At 47.7% G+C, this 16513-nt stretch overlaps 1 protein-coding gene across 3 annotated transcripts in view; it reads right to left on the reverse strand.

Moving 5' to 3' along the window:
- Window positions 1–16513, reverse strand: part of TMEM63C (transmembrane protein 63C) — an 80326-nt gene that overhangs the window by 21180 nt on the left and 42633 nt on the right. For all 3 annotated transcript variants that reach the window (XM_088460861.1, XM_088460862.1, XM_088460860.1), the window contains 7 exons: window positions 14312–14398; window positions 12288–12353; window positions 10964–11126; window positions 10767–10872; window positions 10335–10502; window positions 8204–8319; window positions 6109–6180 (listed from right to left, as the gene is read on the reverse strand). In XM_088460861.1, the coding sequence (XP_088316987.1) occupies window positions 6109–6180; window positions 8204–8319; window positions 10335–10502; window positions 10767–10872; window positions 10964–11126; window positions 12288–12353; window positions 14312–14398 (778 nt within the window). The remainder of the gene's footprint in view (window positions 1–6108; window positions 6181–8203; window positions 8320–10334; window positions 10503–10766; window positions 10873–10963; window positions 11127–12287; window positions 12354–14311; window positions 14399–16513) is intronic.

Here is a 16513-nt window from a genome sequence, read left to right on the forward strand (position 1 = left end):
GTAAGGGCTGTATATAAGCGCAGTGTGTAAGGGCAGTATATAAGCGCAGTATGTAAGTGCAGTGTGTAAGGGCTGTATATAAGCGCAGTGTGTAAGGGCTGTATATAAGCGCAGTGTGTGTAAGGGCAGTATATAAGCGCAGTGTGTGTAAGGGCAGTATATAAGCGCAGTGTGTAAGGGCTGTATATAAGCGCAGTGTGTAAGGGCTGTATATAAGCGCAGTGTGTAAGGGCTGTATATAAGCACAGTATATAAGCGCAGTGTGTAAGGGCTGTATATAAGCGCAGTGTGTTAGGGCAGTATATAAGCGCAGTGTGTGTAAGGGCAGTATATAAGCGCAGTGTGTAAGGGCAGTATATAAGCGCAGTGTGTAAGGGCAGTATATAAGCGCAGTGTGTAAGGGCTGTATATAAGCGCATTGTGTAAGGGCTGTATATAAGCGCAGTGTGTAAGGGCTGTATATTATCGCAGTGTGTAAGGGCTGTATATAAGCGCAGTGTGTAAGGGCAGTGTGTAAGGGCAGTATATAAGCGCAGTGTGTGTAAGGGCAGTATATAAGGGCAGTATATAAGCGCAGTGTGTAAGCGCATTGTGTGTAAGGGCAGTATATAAGCGCAGTGTGTTAGGGCAGTATATAAGCGCAGTGTGTGTAAGCGCAGTGTGTAAGCACATTGTGTGTAAGGGCAGTATATAAGCGCAGTGTGTGTAAGGGCAGTGTGTAAGAGCAGTATATAGGCTTAGTGTGTAAGGGCAGTATATAAGCGCAGTGTATAAGGGTAATGTGTAAGGGCAGTATATAAGCGCATTGTGTGTAAGGGCAGTATGTAAGCGCAGTGTGTTAGGGCAGTATATAAGCGCAGTGTGTGTAAGGGCAGTGTGTAAGGGCAGTATATAAGGGCAGTGTGTAAGGGCAGTGTGTAAGCGCAGTGTGTAAGAGCAGTGTGTAAGAGCAGTGTGTAAGAGCAGTGTGTAAGAGCAGTGTGTAAGCGCAGTTTGTAAGGGCAGTATATAAGGGCAGTATATAAGCGCAGTGTATAAGGGCAATGTGTAAGCGCAGTGTGTAAGGGCAGTATATAAGCGCAGTGTGTAAGGGCAGTATGTAAGCGCAGTGTGTAAGGGCAGTATATAAGCGCAGTGTATAAGGGTAATGTGTAAGCGCAGTGTGTAAGGGCAGTATATAAGCGCAGTGTGTAAGCGCATTATGTGTAAGGGCAGTATGTAAGCGCAGTGTGGTAGGGCAGTATATAAGCGCAGTGTGTGTAAGGGCAGTATATAAGGGCAGTGTGTAAGGGCAGTGTGTAAGCGCAGTGTGTAAGAGCAGTGTGTAAGAGCAGTGTGTAAGAGCAGTGTGTAAGAGCAGTGTGTAAGCGCAGTTTGTAAGGGCAGTATATAAGGGCAGTATATAAGCGCAGTGTATAAGGGCAATGTGTAAGCGCAGTGTGTAAGGGCAGTATATAAGCGCAGTGTGTAAGGGCAGTATGTAAGCGCAGTGTGTAAGGGCAGTATATAAGCGCAGTGTATAAGGGTAATGTGTAAGCGCAGTGTGTAAGCGCATTATGTGTAAGGGCAGTATGTAAGCGCAGTGTGGTAGGGCAGTATATAAGCGCAGTGTGTGTAAGGGCAGTGTGTAAGAGCAGTGTGTAAGAGCAGTGTATAAGGGCAGTATATAAGCGCAGTGTGTAAGCGCAGTGTGTAAGGGCAGTATGTAAGCGCAGTGTGTAAGGGCAGTATATAAGTGTAGTGTATAAGCGCAGTATATAAGGGCAGTATATAAGCGCAGTGTATAAGAGCATTGTGTAAGCGCAGTGTGTAAGGGCAGTATATAAGCGCAGTGTGTAAGCGCATTGTGTGTAAGGGCAGTATGTAAGCGCAGTGTGTTAGGGCAGTGTGTAAGAGCAGTATATAAGCGCAGTGTGTGTAAGGGCAGTGTGTAAGGGCAGTGTGTAAGGGCAGTGTGTAAGGGCAGTGTGTAAGGGCAGTGTGTAAGGGCAGTGTGTAAGGGCAGTGTGTAAGGGCAGTGTGTAAGGGCAGTGTGTAAGAGCAGTGTATAAGCGCAGTGTGTAAGAGCAGTGTGTAAGCGCAGTGTGTAAGCGCATTGTGTGTAAGGGCAGTATATAAGCGCAGTGTGTTAGGGCAGTATATAAGCGCAGTGTGTGTAAGGGCAGTGTGTAAGAGCAGTATATAAGCTTAGTGTGTAAGGGCAGTATATAAGCTTAGTGTATAAGGGCAGTGTGTAAGCGCAGTGTGTAAGGGCAGTGTGTAAGCGCAGTGTGTAAGCGCATTATATAAGCGCAGTGTGTGTAAGGGCAGTGTGTAAGGGCAGTGTGTAAGAGCAGTATATAAGCTTAGTGTGTAAGGGCAGTATATAAGCGCAGTGTATAAGGGCAATGTGTAAGCGCAGTGTGTAAGGGCAGTATATAAGCGCAGTGTGTAAGCGCATTGTGTGTAAGGGCAGTATGTAAGCGCAGTGTGTAAGGGCAGTATATAAGCGCAGTGTGTAAGAGCAGTGTGTAAGAGCAGTGTGTAAGGGCAGTATATAAGCGCAGTGTGTGTAAGGGCAGTATGTAAGGGCAGTATGTAAGCGCAGTGTGTAAGGGCAGTATATAAGTGCAGTGTATAAGCGCAGTGTATAAGCGCAGTATATAAGGGCAGTATATATGCGCAGTGTGTAAGGGCAGTATATAAGCGCAGTGTGTAAGGGCAGTATGTAAGCGCAGTGTGTAAGGGCAGTGTGTAAGGGCAGTATATAAGCGCATTGTGTGTAAGCGCATTGTGTGTAAGGGCAGTGTGTAAGAGCAGTATATAAGCTTAGTGTGTAAGGGCAGTGTGTAAGAGCAGTATATAAGCTTAGTGTGTAAGGGCAGTGTGTAAGAGCAGTATATAAGCTTAGTGTGTAAGGGCAGTATATAAGCGCAGTGTATAAGGGTAATGTGTAAGCGCAGTGTGTAAGGGCAGTATATAAGCGCAGTGTGTAAGCGCATTGTGTGTAAGGGCAGTATGTAAGCGCAGTGTGTAAGGGCAGTATGTAAGCGCAGTGTGTGTAAGGGCAGTGTGTAAGCGCAGTGTATAAGGGCAGTATATAAGCGCAGTGTGTGTAAGGGCAGTGTGTAAGGGCAGTGTGTAAGAGCAGTGTGTAAGAGCAGTGTGTAAGCGCAGTGTGTAAGCGCAGTGTGTAAGCGCAGTTTGTAAGGGCAGTATATAAGCGCAGTGTGTAAGGGCAGTATATAAGCGCAGTGTGTTAGGGCAGTATATAAGCGCAGTGTGTGTAAGGGCAGTGTGTAAGAGCAGTATATAAGCTTAGTGTGTAAGGGCAGTATATAAGCGCAGTGTATAAGGGTAATGTGTAAGCGCAGTGTGTAAGGGCAGTATATAAGCGCAGTGTGTAAGCGCATTGTGTGTAAGGGCAGTATGTAAGCGCAGTGTGTAAGGGCAGTATGTAAGCGCAGTGTGTAAGGGCAGTGTGTAAGGGCAGTATATAAGCGCAGTGTGTAAGCGCATTGTGTGTAAGGGCAGTATATAAGCGCAGTGTGTGTAAGGGCAGTGTGTAAGAGCAGTATATAAGCTTAGTGTGTAAGGGCAGTATATAAGCGCAGTGTATAAGGGTAATGTGTAAGCGCAGTGTGTAAGGGCAGTATATAAGCGCAGTGTGTAAGCGCATTGTGTGTAAGGGCAGTATGTAAGCGCAGTGTGTAAGGGCAGTATATAAGCGCAGTGTGTGTAAGGGCAGTGTGTAAGCGCAGTGTGTAAGCGCAGTGTGTAAGCGCAGTTTGTAAGGGCAGTATATAAGCGCAGTGTGTAAGGGCAGTATATAAGCGCAGTGTGTTAGGGCAGTATATAAGCGCAGTGTGTGTAAGGGCAGTGTGTAAGAGCAGTATATAAGCTTAGTGTGTAAGGGCAGTATATAAGCGCAGTGTATAAGGGTAATGTGTAAGCGCAGTATATAAGCGCAGTGTGTAAGCGCATTGTGTGTAAAAACAGTATGTAAGCGCAGTGTGTAAGGGCAGTATATAAGCGCAGTGTGTGTAAGGGCAGTGTGTAAGCGCAGTGTGTAAGCGCAGTGTATAAGGGCAGTATATAAGCGCAGTGTGTGTAAGGGCAGTGTGTAAGGGCAGTGTGTAAGCGCAGTGTGTAAGCGCAGTTTGTAAGGGCAGTATATAAGCGCAGTGTGTAAGGGCAGTATATAAGCGCAGTGTGTTAGGGCAGTATATAAGCGCAGTGTGTGTAAGGGCAGTATGTAAGGGCAGTCTGTAAGCGCAGTGTGTAAGGGCAGTGTGTAAGGGCAGTGTGCAAGGGCAGTGTGTAAGGGCAGTGTGTAAGCGCATTGTGTGTAAGGGCAGTATGTAAGGGCAGTATATAAGTGCAGTGTATAAGCGCAGTATATAAGGGCAGTATATAAGCGCAGTGTGTAAGGGCAGTATATAAGCGCAGTGTGTAAGGGCAGTATGTAAGCGCAGTGTGTAAGGGCAGTGTGTAAGGGCAGTATATAAGCGCAGTGTGTAAGCGCATTGTGTGTAAGGGCAGTATATAAGCGCAGTGTGTGTAAGGGCAGTGTGTAAGAGCAGTATATAAGCTTAGTGTGTAAGGGCAGTATATAAGCGCAGTGTATAAGGGTAGTGTGTAAGCGCAGTGTGTAAGGGCAGTATATAAGCGCAGTGTGTAAGCGCATTGTGTGTAAGGGCAGTATGTAAGCGCAGTGTGTAAGGGCAGTATATAAGCGCAGTGTGTGTAAGCGCAGTGTGTAAGCGCAGTGTATAAGGGCAGTATATAAGCGCAGTGTGTGTAAGGGCAGTGTGTAAGGGCAGTGTGTAAGCGCAGTGTGTAAGCGCAGTGTGTAAGGGCAGTATATAAGCACAGTGTGTAAGCGCATTGTGTGTAAGGGCAGTATATAAGCGCAGTGTGTTAGGGCAGTATATAAGCGCAGTGTGTGTAAGGGCAGTGTGTAAGAGCAGTATATAAGCTTAGTGTGTAAGGGCAGTATATAAGCGCAGTGTATAAGGGCAATGTGTAAGCGCAGTGTGTAAGGGCAGTGTGTAAGCGCATTGTGTGTAAGCGCAGTGTGTAAGCGCATTGTGTGTAAGCGCAGTATATAAGCGCAGTGTGTGTAAGGGCAGTGTGTAAGGGCAGTGTGTAAGAGCAGTATATAAGCTTAGTGTGTAAGGGCAGTATATAAGCGCAGTGTATAAGGGCAATGTGTAAGCGCAGTGTGTAAGAGCAGTATATAAGCTTAGTGTGTAAGGGCAGTATATAAGCGCAGTGTATAAGGGCAATGTGTAAGCGCAGTGTGTAAGGGCAGTGTGTAAGCGCATTGTGTGTAAGGGCAGTATGTAAGCGCAGTGTTTAAGGGCAGTATATAATCGCAGTGTGTAAGGGCAGTATATAAGCGCAGTGTGTGTAAGGGCAGTATGTAAGGGCAGTGTGTAAGGGCAGTATATAAGCGCAGTGTATAAGGGTAATGTGTAAGCGCAGTGTGTAAGGGCAGTATGTAAGCGCAGTGTGTTAGGGCAGTATATAAGCGCAGTGTGTGTAAGGGCAGTGTGTAAGCGCAGTGTGTAAGCGCAGTGTGTAAGCGCAGTGTGTAAGCGCAGTGTGTAAGCGCAGTGTATAAGCGCAGTGTGTGTAAGGGCAGTATGTAAGAGCAGTGTGTAAGGGCAGTATATAAGTGCAGTGTATAAGGGCAGTGTGTAAGGGCAGTGTGTAAGCGCAGTGTGTAAGGGCAGTGTGTAAGCGCAGTGTGTAAGCGCAGTGTGTAAGCGCATTGTGTGTAAGGGCAGTATATAAGCGCAGTGTGTGTAAGGGCAGTGTGTAAGGGCAGTGTGTAAGCGCAGTGTGTAAGGGCAGTATATAAGGGCAGTGTGTAAGGGCAGTGTGTAAGGGCAGTGTATAAGGGCAGTGTGTAAGCGCAGTGTGTAAGGGCAGTGTGTAAGCGCAGTGTGTAAGGGCAGTGTGTAAGGGCAGTGTGTAAGGGCAGTGTGTAAGGGCAGTATTTTGCCTTTCCAGAGGAAATGATGTTGCCAAGATGAGAGGAGAGAGGATATATTACATGAAGGAGCACTGACTACAATCCCATGGTACAAGGGCAGGAGAGAGAATGGAGAACACAACACTCACGCTGTATTGAAGCGCAGATGATATACTGGCACTTTCCGTGTCCTGGATGATCCCATCGCCCTGTTCAGACATCTAGCCGGAGACACCAATTATAAGGAGAAAGTTAATCAGTACGTAAAGGGTGAGAGACTGAGTTTGGGAAGTAAGAGGAGCATGCAATGGAACCCAATGGGTGGTCCTAGATGTTAATAGTTTATAGGGGCGGCCCCATGTGTTATTAAAGGTGAATGGTGCATATCAGTAGGAGTGGTGTTTAAGATGTCTTATTGTCCAGTACAGGAGGGCGGTCTGAGATGTGTGGGGTCTTACAGTCAAGTACAGGATGGCAGTCTGAGATGTGTCAGGTGTTACTGTCCAGTACAGGAGGGCGGTCTGAGATGTGTGGGGTCTCACTGTCCAGTACAGGAGAGCGGTCTGAGATGTGTCAGGTGTTACTGTCCAGTACAGGAGGGCGGTCTGAGATGTGCATGGTTATACTGTCCAGTATAGAAGAGCTGACTGATATGTGCTGGTTCTAACTGTCCAGTACAGGAGGGCGGTCTGAGATGTTTCGGGTGTTACTGTCCAGTACAGGAGGGCGGTCTGAGATGTGTGGGGTCTCACTGCCCAGTACAGGAGAGCGGTCTGAGATGTGTCAGGTGTTACTGTCCAGTACAGGAGGGCAGTCTGAGATGTTTTGGGTGTTACTGTCCAGGACAGGAGGGCGGTCTGAGATGTGTCGGGTGTTACTGTCCAGTACAGGAGGGCGGTCTGAGATGTGCAGAGTGTTACTGTCCAGTACAGGAGGGCGGTCTGAGATCTGCATGGTCCTACTGTCCAGTATAGAAGAGCTGTCTGAGATGTTTCAGGTGTTCCTGTCCAGTACAGGAGGGCGGTCTGAGATGTGCATGGTTATACTGTCCAGTATAGAAGAGCTGACTGATATGTGCTGGTTCTAACTGTCCAGTACAGGAGGGCGGTCTGAGATGTTTCGGGTGTTACTGTCCAGTACAAGAGGGCGGTCTGAGATGTTTCGGGTGTTACTGTCCAGTACAAGAGGGCGGTCTGAGATGTTTCAGGTGTTCCTGTCCAGTACAGGAGGGCGGTCTGAGATGTTTCAGGTGTTCCTGTCCAGTACAGGAGGGCGGTCTGAGATGTTTTGGGTGTTCCTGTCCAGTACAGGAGGGCGGTCTGAGATGTGCAGAGTGTTACTGTCCAGTACAGGAGGGCGGTCTGAGATGTGCATGGTCCTACTGTCCAGTATAGAAGAGCTGTCTGAGATGTGCTGGGTCTTACTGTCCAGTACAGGAGGGCGGTCTGAGATGTGCAGAGTGTTACTGTCCAGTACAGGAGGGCGGTCTGAGATGTGCATGGTCCTACTGTCCAGTATAGAAGAGCTGTCTGAGATGTGCTGGGTCTTACTGTCCAGTACAGGAGGGTGGTCTGAGATGTGTGGGGTCTTACAGTCAAGTACAGGATGGCAGTCTGAGATGTGTGGGGTCTCACTGTCCAGAACAGGAGAGCGGTCTGAGATGTGTCAGGTGTTACTGTCCAGTACAGGAGGGCGGTCTGAGATGTTTCGGGTGTTACTGTCCAGTACAGGAGGGCGTTCTGAGATGTGCATGGTCCTACTGTCCAGTATAGAAGAGCTGTCTGAGATGTGCTGGGTCTTACTGTCCAGTACAGGAGGGCGGTCTGAGATCTGTGGGGTGTTACTGTCCAGGACAGGAGGGCGGTCTGAGATGTTTCGGATGTTACTGTCCAGTATAGGATAGTGGTCTGAAATGTGCAGGGTGTTACTGTTCAGTATAGGAAAGTGATCTGGCAAGTGCAGGGCCTATTGTCCAGTCTGAGATGTGGGGGGTCTTAGTACCCAGTATATGAGGAGGGATGGTATGAGATGTGTGAGGCCTTACTGTCCGGTATAAGGTGGGGAGAGGTATAAGTATTAGGGGGGTAATGGTCAGAGAGGTGCATCAACTTAATAGACAGTATGGTTGGGGGGAGATAATCCTACTGTCCAGTATCTTATGGGGGGGGGGGGGGGGAAGGTCGGTGCAGTTTCTTCAAGATGCAATATAAGATTATTGCTGCGGTATCCTAGCCTAGTTCCAACCTGATAGCTCGATGGTCTCTTTGGTCGCAGTTTTCTGAGATAAAATCCAAAAATGGAGAACAGCAAACAGCAGAGGAGGGTAGTAAATGTAAACAGGGTGACCGGGTGCGTGGACCCTGCAGGAACAACACAGGGAGAAGTGAGGGATGACTGTGGAGTACACATAAGGGATGAGCAGTATGGTATAAAGGCTTTTGGTAAAAAAATCTGTGATGAGCCATCCAGTGCGTTATTCACACCCATGGGTAAATTTACCAAGAATCGAGTTTGGGTGAGATTGCAATCTCGGGTGAGTTTTGTCATTTTTCTCAGCTCACAAAATGACTAAAGACAAACTCGGCAGAGATTTCTCTGTTTACATTGAAAAACTCGGGTGAGATTGCAAATACGATGAAATACACCATCGGCCAAACTTGCAAGTACTTTTCATCGAATAAATACAACTCGGGAATTTACCAAGAATCGGGATTACAATCACAGGTGTAATTGTAGCAAACTCGGTCCTAAATAGGAGTTTCAAGTAGACCACCCCCTGAGCTGCGAGTTTGGCAGAAACATACACAGATCAGTGTGATTTGTGTATGTTTCTGCCTGTAAACACTACTTAATAAAAAAAAAAAAAAAACGTAACCAGCCCAGGCTACTCAGCCCGTCCTGGTTCCTTTCTGAACCAGGACTGGTTTCTCTAATACTAGGAAAAAAAGTATAGGGTTCCCCCATAGGAACCAGCACTGGGCTGCTCAGTCAGTCCTGGTTTTAAAAATAGGGGGGAAAAAAATACATAGGGTACCTCCTATTTTTACAACGAACAAAGAACCAGACTCAAATCCAGCCGGGGTGTAAAGCCACAGCCAGGGGACCCTTTCACTGGGTCTCCCCAGCCAAAGCATTATCACCCCAAGCCGGTCAGCCCAAGTCGGGGATCTCAGGGGAAGTGGGGACCCACCAATAATGGGATCCTTCCTCTCCCGAGCACCCCAGGCTTAAGCTGAAGTCTGGGGTTCTTCCTTGCACCCCCGGGTGGTGGGTGCAGGGGTAATAATGAGGATAATAATATAAACTATTGTTTTTTACAGTGGAACTACAGGTGCCAGCGTGCTTGCCCTTTGGCACTTGTGGGTCCCCACCTTCTCTGAGATCCCCAGCTTGGGCTGACTAGCTTGGGGTGATAATGGTTTGGCCGGGGAAAGCCGATGAAAGGGTACTCTGGCTGTGGCATTACACCCCGGCTGGATTTCAGTCCGGTGCTGGTTTTAAAAATAGGGGAAACCCCTACACAATTTCCCCCCCTATTTTTAAATCCAGGACTGGCTCAGCAGCCCAGTGCTGGTTCCTAAAATACGGGGGAACCCTACATGTTTTTTTTCCCCGTATTTTTAGGAACCAGGATTGGCTGAGTATCCCGGAACTGGTTATGAGTTTTTTTTTTTTTTTTGTGGGGGGGGGGGGCCATGTCATTTTTTTTTTTTTTAAATGAACCCTTTTTCCCCCTTTAAAACACACAAGCAGCCTCCACATATCTCACTGATATGTGCAGGCTGCTTGTTCGGGAGAGTTTGGCTGCGGTTAGACAATGAAAACTCGGGTGAGAAATCTCGATCACATACACCATCAGAAAACACGATCTCCGCAAAACACGATTCTTGGGTAATTTTAGGCTTCTGAAACACTCAAATTGACTGAGTATCAGCAAGCCTAACCACGTTTCAAAACGGCAAAACTCAACCAGACACGAATCTTAGTTAATTTATCCCCCCAGTCTTCAGCATGTTCTACATCTCCAGCATCTTTCTACTGCTTGGATAACTAAGCTACCAGCTCTCTATATGAGCTTCATCACTACTGATAGTGTATATATACTGTATATGAGGCCCACCCTGCTGGACCAATCAGTGTCTGCACATGGGGGGTACAAGGGAGTGAGACCCCCAAGCATCATAATAACAGTCTCTTCTGGATAGGGACTGTCTGGTGATGTGGCGTGGACAGACCTAATTGTCTGGTACATTTAAGCTGGGCCTTCTCTGCTGGTACATCACAGGCATCACCTCATATGGAGCGTTAAAGTGGGGTATTGAGGGGGGGGGGGGGAGATTTTTGAAGAGTGTATAGTAATGACCACACATCTTACCCAGCCTCAGGACGGAGAAGAAGAGCAGCCAGAAGATGCAGAGGATAGGGGCAGCGAGGAGCTGCCGGGATGCCGCTATGTGCAGACTAGGGCTCAGCATGGTAGGGATATAGGCGTAAAAAATATTGTATCTGTCAGTCATATGTTTCAGGAGCAGATACAGGAGTCCTGAGGAAAGAAAGGGCAGCGTTAGAGGACAAGGACTCGTCATTATTGGTAACTGTATAATATGGGCACAGAATGAAGGGAAGAACTTAGCGATACCTGGAAACAGATCATGGTCCAGATCAGTGCAAAGATGAGGAGACAGATCTAGGACAACACCAGGCAGGTAACACACCCTGGCACCCAAAAAAATACAGGTGGCACCTGTGGGTATACCCGAGACAGCCATCTTACCCCTGCAGACCCCCTGTACTGTGTCACACTTACCAAAGGGAACAATGATAGGGCAAGTAATGCTGTAAGTCATCGCCACCGAGAAGACACACGTGGTCCAGGCATACTCCAGGCCAAACTGGAATTCATAGGCCTGATTCTGCAACAAAAGACCCGAGAGTCTACACTGCTGCCCTAGACCAGTCCCCCAACACATGAAAAGCTCCCGATACTAAACTATGGAGTGTTACCCGCTTCACGTGCAGGCGTTCCGGCACCGACTTGGCCAGGCAGAGGCGGGCCGTGTACAGAGTGAGGCCGGGAATCCGCAGCAGCTCCATGGCGGTACCAATCAGGCTGGCTGTGATGACGTAATTCACAAAGAATGCCCCATTGTTGGGGAGAAACACACACCTGGGGCACATGGAGAAAAGTGATCAGGGATAGCTCTATGGTTAGTAAAAGGGGGAGAGTATCAGAGGAGCATGTATCTGGGGAGTATCAGGAGACACGTGACCAGGGAAAGCTCCATGTAAGGTATCAGGAGCGGGGATAAGGGATTATAAGGAGACACGTGACCAGGGGAGGATAAGGGGAGAACACCAAAGTAAGTACAGGCAGGGGAGGATAAGGGGAGAACCCCAAAGTAAGTACAGGCAGGGGAGGATAAGGGGAGAACCCCAAAGTGAGTACAGGCAGGGGAGGATAAGGGGAGAACACCAAAGTGAGTACAGGCAGGGGAGGATAAGGGGAGAACACCAAAGTAAGTACAGGTAGGGGAGGATAAGGGGAGAACACCAAAGTAAGTACAGGTAGGGGAGGATAAGAGGAGATCACCAAAGTGAGTACAGGCAGGGGAGGATAAGGGGAGAACACCAAAGTGAGTACAGACAGGGGAGGATAAGGGGAGAACACCAAAGTAAGTACAGGTAGGGGAGGATAAGGGGAGAACACCAAAGTAAGTACAGGTAGGGGAGGATAAGAGGAGATCACCAAAGTGAGTACAGGCAGGGGAGGATAAGGGGAGGACAACGGGAGAACACCAAAGTAAGTACAGGTAGGGGAGGATAAGAGGAGATCACCAAAGTGAGTACAGGCAGGGGAGGATAAGGGGAGGACAACGGGAGAACACCAAAGTAAGTACAGGTAGGGGAGGATAAGAGGAGATCACCAAAGTGAGTACAGGCAGGGGAGGATAAGGGGAGAACACCAAAGCGAGTACAGGCAGGGGAGGATAAGGGAAGAGACCCAAACTTAGTACAGGCAGGGGAGGAAAAGGGGAGAACCCCAAAGAGAGTACAGGCAGGGGAGAACACATAACTAGAGACAGCTCCAAGTATAAGTATAGGGGATGGAAAGCATTAGTATCAGGAAAGGAATGAACAGAGGATCAAAGACAGCTCCATGTTTAGCATAAGTATTATATGAGTATGAGTATTATAGGAGAGACACTTCCATGGTATGTAGAGTGGGACAGAGCATGAGGTGAGTATCAGGAGAGATATGGTCAGAGACTGCTCCATGTGGGGTATTAGGGGAGAGTGTATCGGAGGAGACCGCATATAAAATACTCACTGGAACTTTAAGTTGGCAGAATCCAAAAAGTGAACATCAAAGAGCCAGCGGAAAAACAGGTCCAAGCTGGGTGAGACATAAGCGACTGAGAAATCCCGCAAATAGCACTATAATTACTACACTTTATCTCCTATACAGCCTTCTAATGTATGCTACACGGTATATTCTCTCAGCAGAAGAACATCAGCCCAAACATGTAACATGAGAATGAAACCAAATAACAGTGAGAGGCAAGACAGCAGTACACGCTACATGTAATATGGGGAGTGCAGGGGACAGTGAGAAGAGACAGCAGTACACGCTACATGTAGTATGGGGAGTGCAGGGGACAGTGAGAAGCGTGGCAGCAGTACACGCTACATGTAATAAGGGGAGTGCAGGGGACAGTGAGAAGAGACAGCAGTAAACGCTACATGTAATATGGGGAGTGCAGGGGACAGTGAGAAGCGAGACAGCAGTACACGCTACATGTAATATGGGGAGTGCAGGGGACAGTGAGAAGAGACAGCAGTACACGCTACATGTAGTATGGGGAGTGCAGGGGACAGTGAGAAGCGTGGCAGCAGTACACGCTACATGTAATAAGGGGAGTGCAGGGGACAGTGAGAAGAGACAGCAGTAAACGCTACATGTAATATGGGGAGTGCAGGGGACAGTGAGAAGCGAGACAGCAGTACACGCTACATGCAAACTGGGGAGTGCAGGGAACAGTGAGAAGAGACAGCAGTACACGTTACATGTAACATGGGGAGCGCAGGGGACAGTGAGAAGAGACAGCAGTACACACTACATGTATACAAAAAGTATGGTGGTCGCTCACATCAGCTTAATGACATTACACAGGTGCTTGTGAATGGCGGGGTTTACAGTGAACCATAGAAAAAAAATGGATATTCCCTCCTGCACACTGCAGCAATATCAACAAAAATACTTGAATCCTACAGGATAATAGAAATTCAGAGATATTAGTTACATACATTTGCAAATATATGAATAAGCGCCAAGCCAGCGTCAAGGCTCCTCTATACTGGCGTCCCTAACATAAAGGGGTTCACGTCCAAGGAGCAGGGTACCCCAAAAAATTCCAGCCAAGGACCATTCCCAGGGCATCACACAAAAAGGTGATAGTGAAGTGTAAAGTATAGATGTGTAAAGATAATCAATAAGTGTTAATATAATGAGAAAGAATTAAAATGACATAAATAATAAACAAACAAAATTTTGGGGTGAGCATTTGGGAGTGGGCTCCCCGGAGTTGCTCTGGCTGGGCCTTTTTCAGGGCATCACCACTTAATTCACATAGATACTTTTTTATCACCTCTCTATTTGTTTGTTTATTATTTATGTCATTTTAATTCTTCCTCATTTATTAACACTTATTGATTTATCTTTACACATCTATACTTTACGCTTCACTATCACCTTTTTTACCCTTTTCGTGTGATGCCCTGGGAATGGTCCTTGGCTGGAATTTTTTGGGGGTACCCTGCTCCTCGGACGTGAACCCCTTTATGTTAGGGGCGCCAGTATAGAGGAGCCTTGACACTGGCCTGGCGCTTATTCAAATATTTGCAAATGTATGCAACTAATATCTCTGAATTTCTATTATCATGTAGGATTCAAGTATTTTTGTTGATATTGCTGTAGTGTGGTGGAGGGAATATCCATTTTTTTCTGTGGATCACGCTACATGTAATAAGGGGAGTGCAGGGAACAGTGAGAAGAGACAGCAGTACACGTTACATGTAATATGGGGAGTGCAGGGAACAGTGAGAAGAGACAGCAGTACACGCTACATGTAATATTGGGAGTGCAGGGAACAGTGAGAAGAGACAGCAGTACACACTACATGTAATATGGGGAGTGCAGGGAACAGTGAGAAGAGACAGCAGTACACACTACATGTAATATGGGGAGCACAGGGAACAGTGAGAAGCAAGACAGTAGTACACACTACATGTAATATGGGGAGCGCAGGGAACAGTGATGAGAGTGTGACACAGCAAATGGCAGCAGTGCAGTACCTGGTCAGACCTAGAGAGGGCAGTATGATGACCATAAATACGAGGAAGAAATAACACTTGTGCATCGTTAGCTCATTTTCATTAGATCTGAAAACAAAGTGCAAAATGGCAATAATAAATGAGAACATGGAGAGAAGTGCATTGTGGGAGTCTAAGAGATGATAATGACAGGTTAAGTAGAAAGGAAATAACACTGATCAGGTGAACACAACACACAGTGAAGTATAAAATACTACTGCCGGGGAGTGTGCACCACCACTACTGAGGAATGAGTACTGTGCATCACCGCTACTGAGGAATGGGAACTGTGCATCACCACTACTGAGGAATGTGTACTGTGCATCACCACTACTGAGGAATGTGTACTGTGCATCGCCACTACTGAGGAATGTGTACTGTGCATCGCCACTACTGAGGAATGTGTACTGTGCATCGCCACTACTGAGGAATGTGTACTGTGCATCGCCACTACTGAGGAATGGGTACTGTGCATCGCCACTACTGAGGAATGGGTACTGTGCATCGCCACTACTGAGGAATGGGTACTGTGCATCGCCACTACTGAGGAATGGGAACTGTGCATCACCACTACTCAGGAATGGGATCTGTGCTTTGGACCTGTTAATGTAATTCTAGCTGGAATTGTGCATTGTCCCTAGCGCCACACTAATAGTCTCTAGGACATCTTGCCAGTGTTCATGCTAGGTATAAACTGTAAACATATGATATAATCTGCAGAGTGATAATAGAGATGACAGTACACAACAGTGATTCCTGGGGTGGACTTTGTATAACTGAATCTCTAATTTAATGATGAATACAAACTCCCTCTTTACCGTACATAGGTATCAGCAACAAATATGGCCGCTCCCCCACTAATGGCACCATTGGATGTCACGGGCGGCCCTCAGTGATAACATGCCTTTCCACTAATGGCACAACTGGATGTCACGGGCGGCCCTCGGTGATAACATGCCTTTCCACTAATGGCACCACTGGATGTCACGGACGGCCCTCAGTGATAACATTCCATTACACTAATGACACCATTGGGGCGGCCCGCAGTGATAACATGCCTTTCCACTAATGGCACCATTGGGCGGTCCTCAGTGATAACATGCCTTTCCACTAATGGCACCATTGGATGTCACGGGCGGCCCTCAGTGATAACATGCCTTTCCACTAATGGCACCATTGGGGCGGCCCTCAGTGATAACATGCCTTTCCACTAATGGCACCATTGGGCGTCCCTCAGTGATAACATGCCTTTCCACTAATGGTACCATTGGATGTCACGGACGGCCCTCAGTGATAACATGCCTTTCCACTAATGGCACCATTGGGCGGCCCTCGGTGATAACATGCCTTTCCACTAATGGCGCCATTGGGCGGCCCTCAGTGATAACATGCCTTTCCACTAATGGCACCATTGGGCGGCCCTCAGTGATAACATGACTTTCCACTAATGGCACCATTGGATGTCACGGGCGGCCCTCAGTGATAACATGCCTTTCCACTAATGGCACCATTGGGGCGGCCCTCAGTGATAACATGCCTTTCCACTAATGGCGCCATTGGGCGGCCCTCAGTGATAACATGCCTTTCCACTAATGGCACCATTGGATGTCACGGGCGGCCCTCAGTGATAACATGCCTTTCCACTAATGGCACCATTGGGGCGGCCCTCAGTGATAACATGCCTTTCCACTAATGGCACCATTGGGCGGTCCTCAGTGATAACATGCCTTTCCACTAATGGCGCCATTGGATGTCACGGGCGGCCCTCAGTGATAACATGCCTTTCCACTAATGGCACCATTGGGGCGGTCCTCAGTGATAACATGCCTTTCCACTAATGGCACCATTGGATGTCACGGGCGGCCCTCAGTGATAACATGCCTTTCCACTAATGGCACCATTGGGGCGGCCCTCAGTGATAACATGCCTTTCCACTAATGGCACCATTGGGCGTCCCTCAGTGATAACATGCCTTTCCACTAATGGCACCATTGGATGTCACGGACGGCCCTCAGTGATAACATGCCTTTCCACTAATGGCACCATTGGGCGGCCCTCGGTGATAACATGCCTTTCCACTAATGGCGCCATTGGGCGGCCCTCAGTGATAACATGCCTTTCCACTAATGGCACCATTGGGCGGCCCTCAGTGATAACATGACTTTCCACTAATGGCACCATTGG

The sequence above is a fragment of the Taudactylus pleione genome, unplaced genomic scaffold (assembly GCF_031769625.1).
Source record: "Taudactylus pleione unplaced genomic scaffold, aTauple2 ptg000987l, whole genome shotgun sequence".
Lineage (NCBI taxonomy): Eukaryota > Metazoa > Chordata > Amphibia > Anura > Myobatrachidae > Taudactylus > Taudactylus pleione.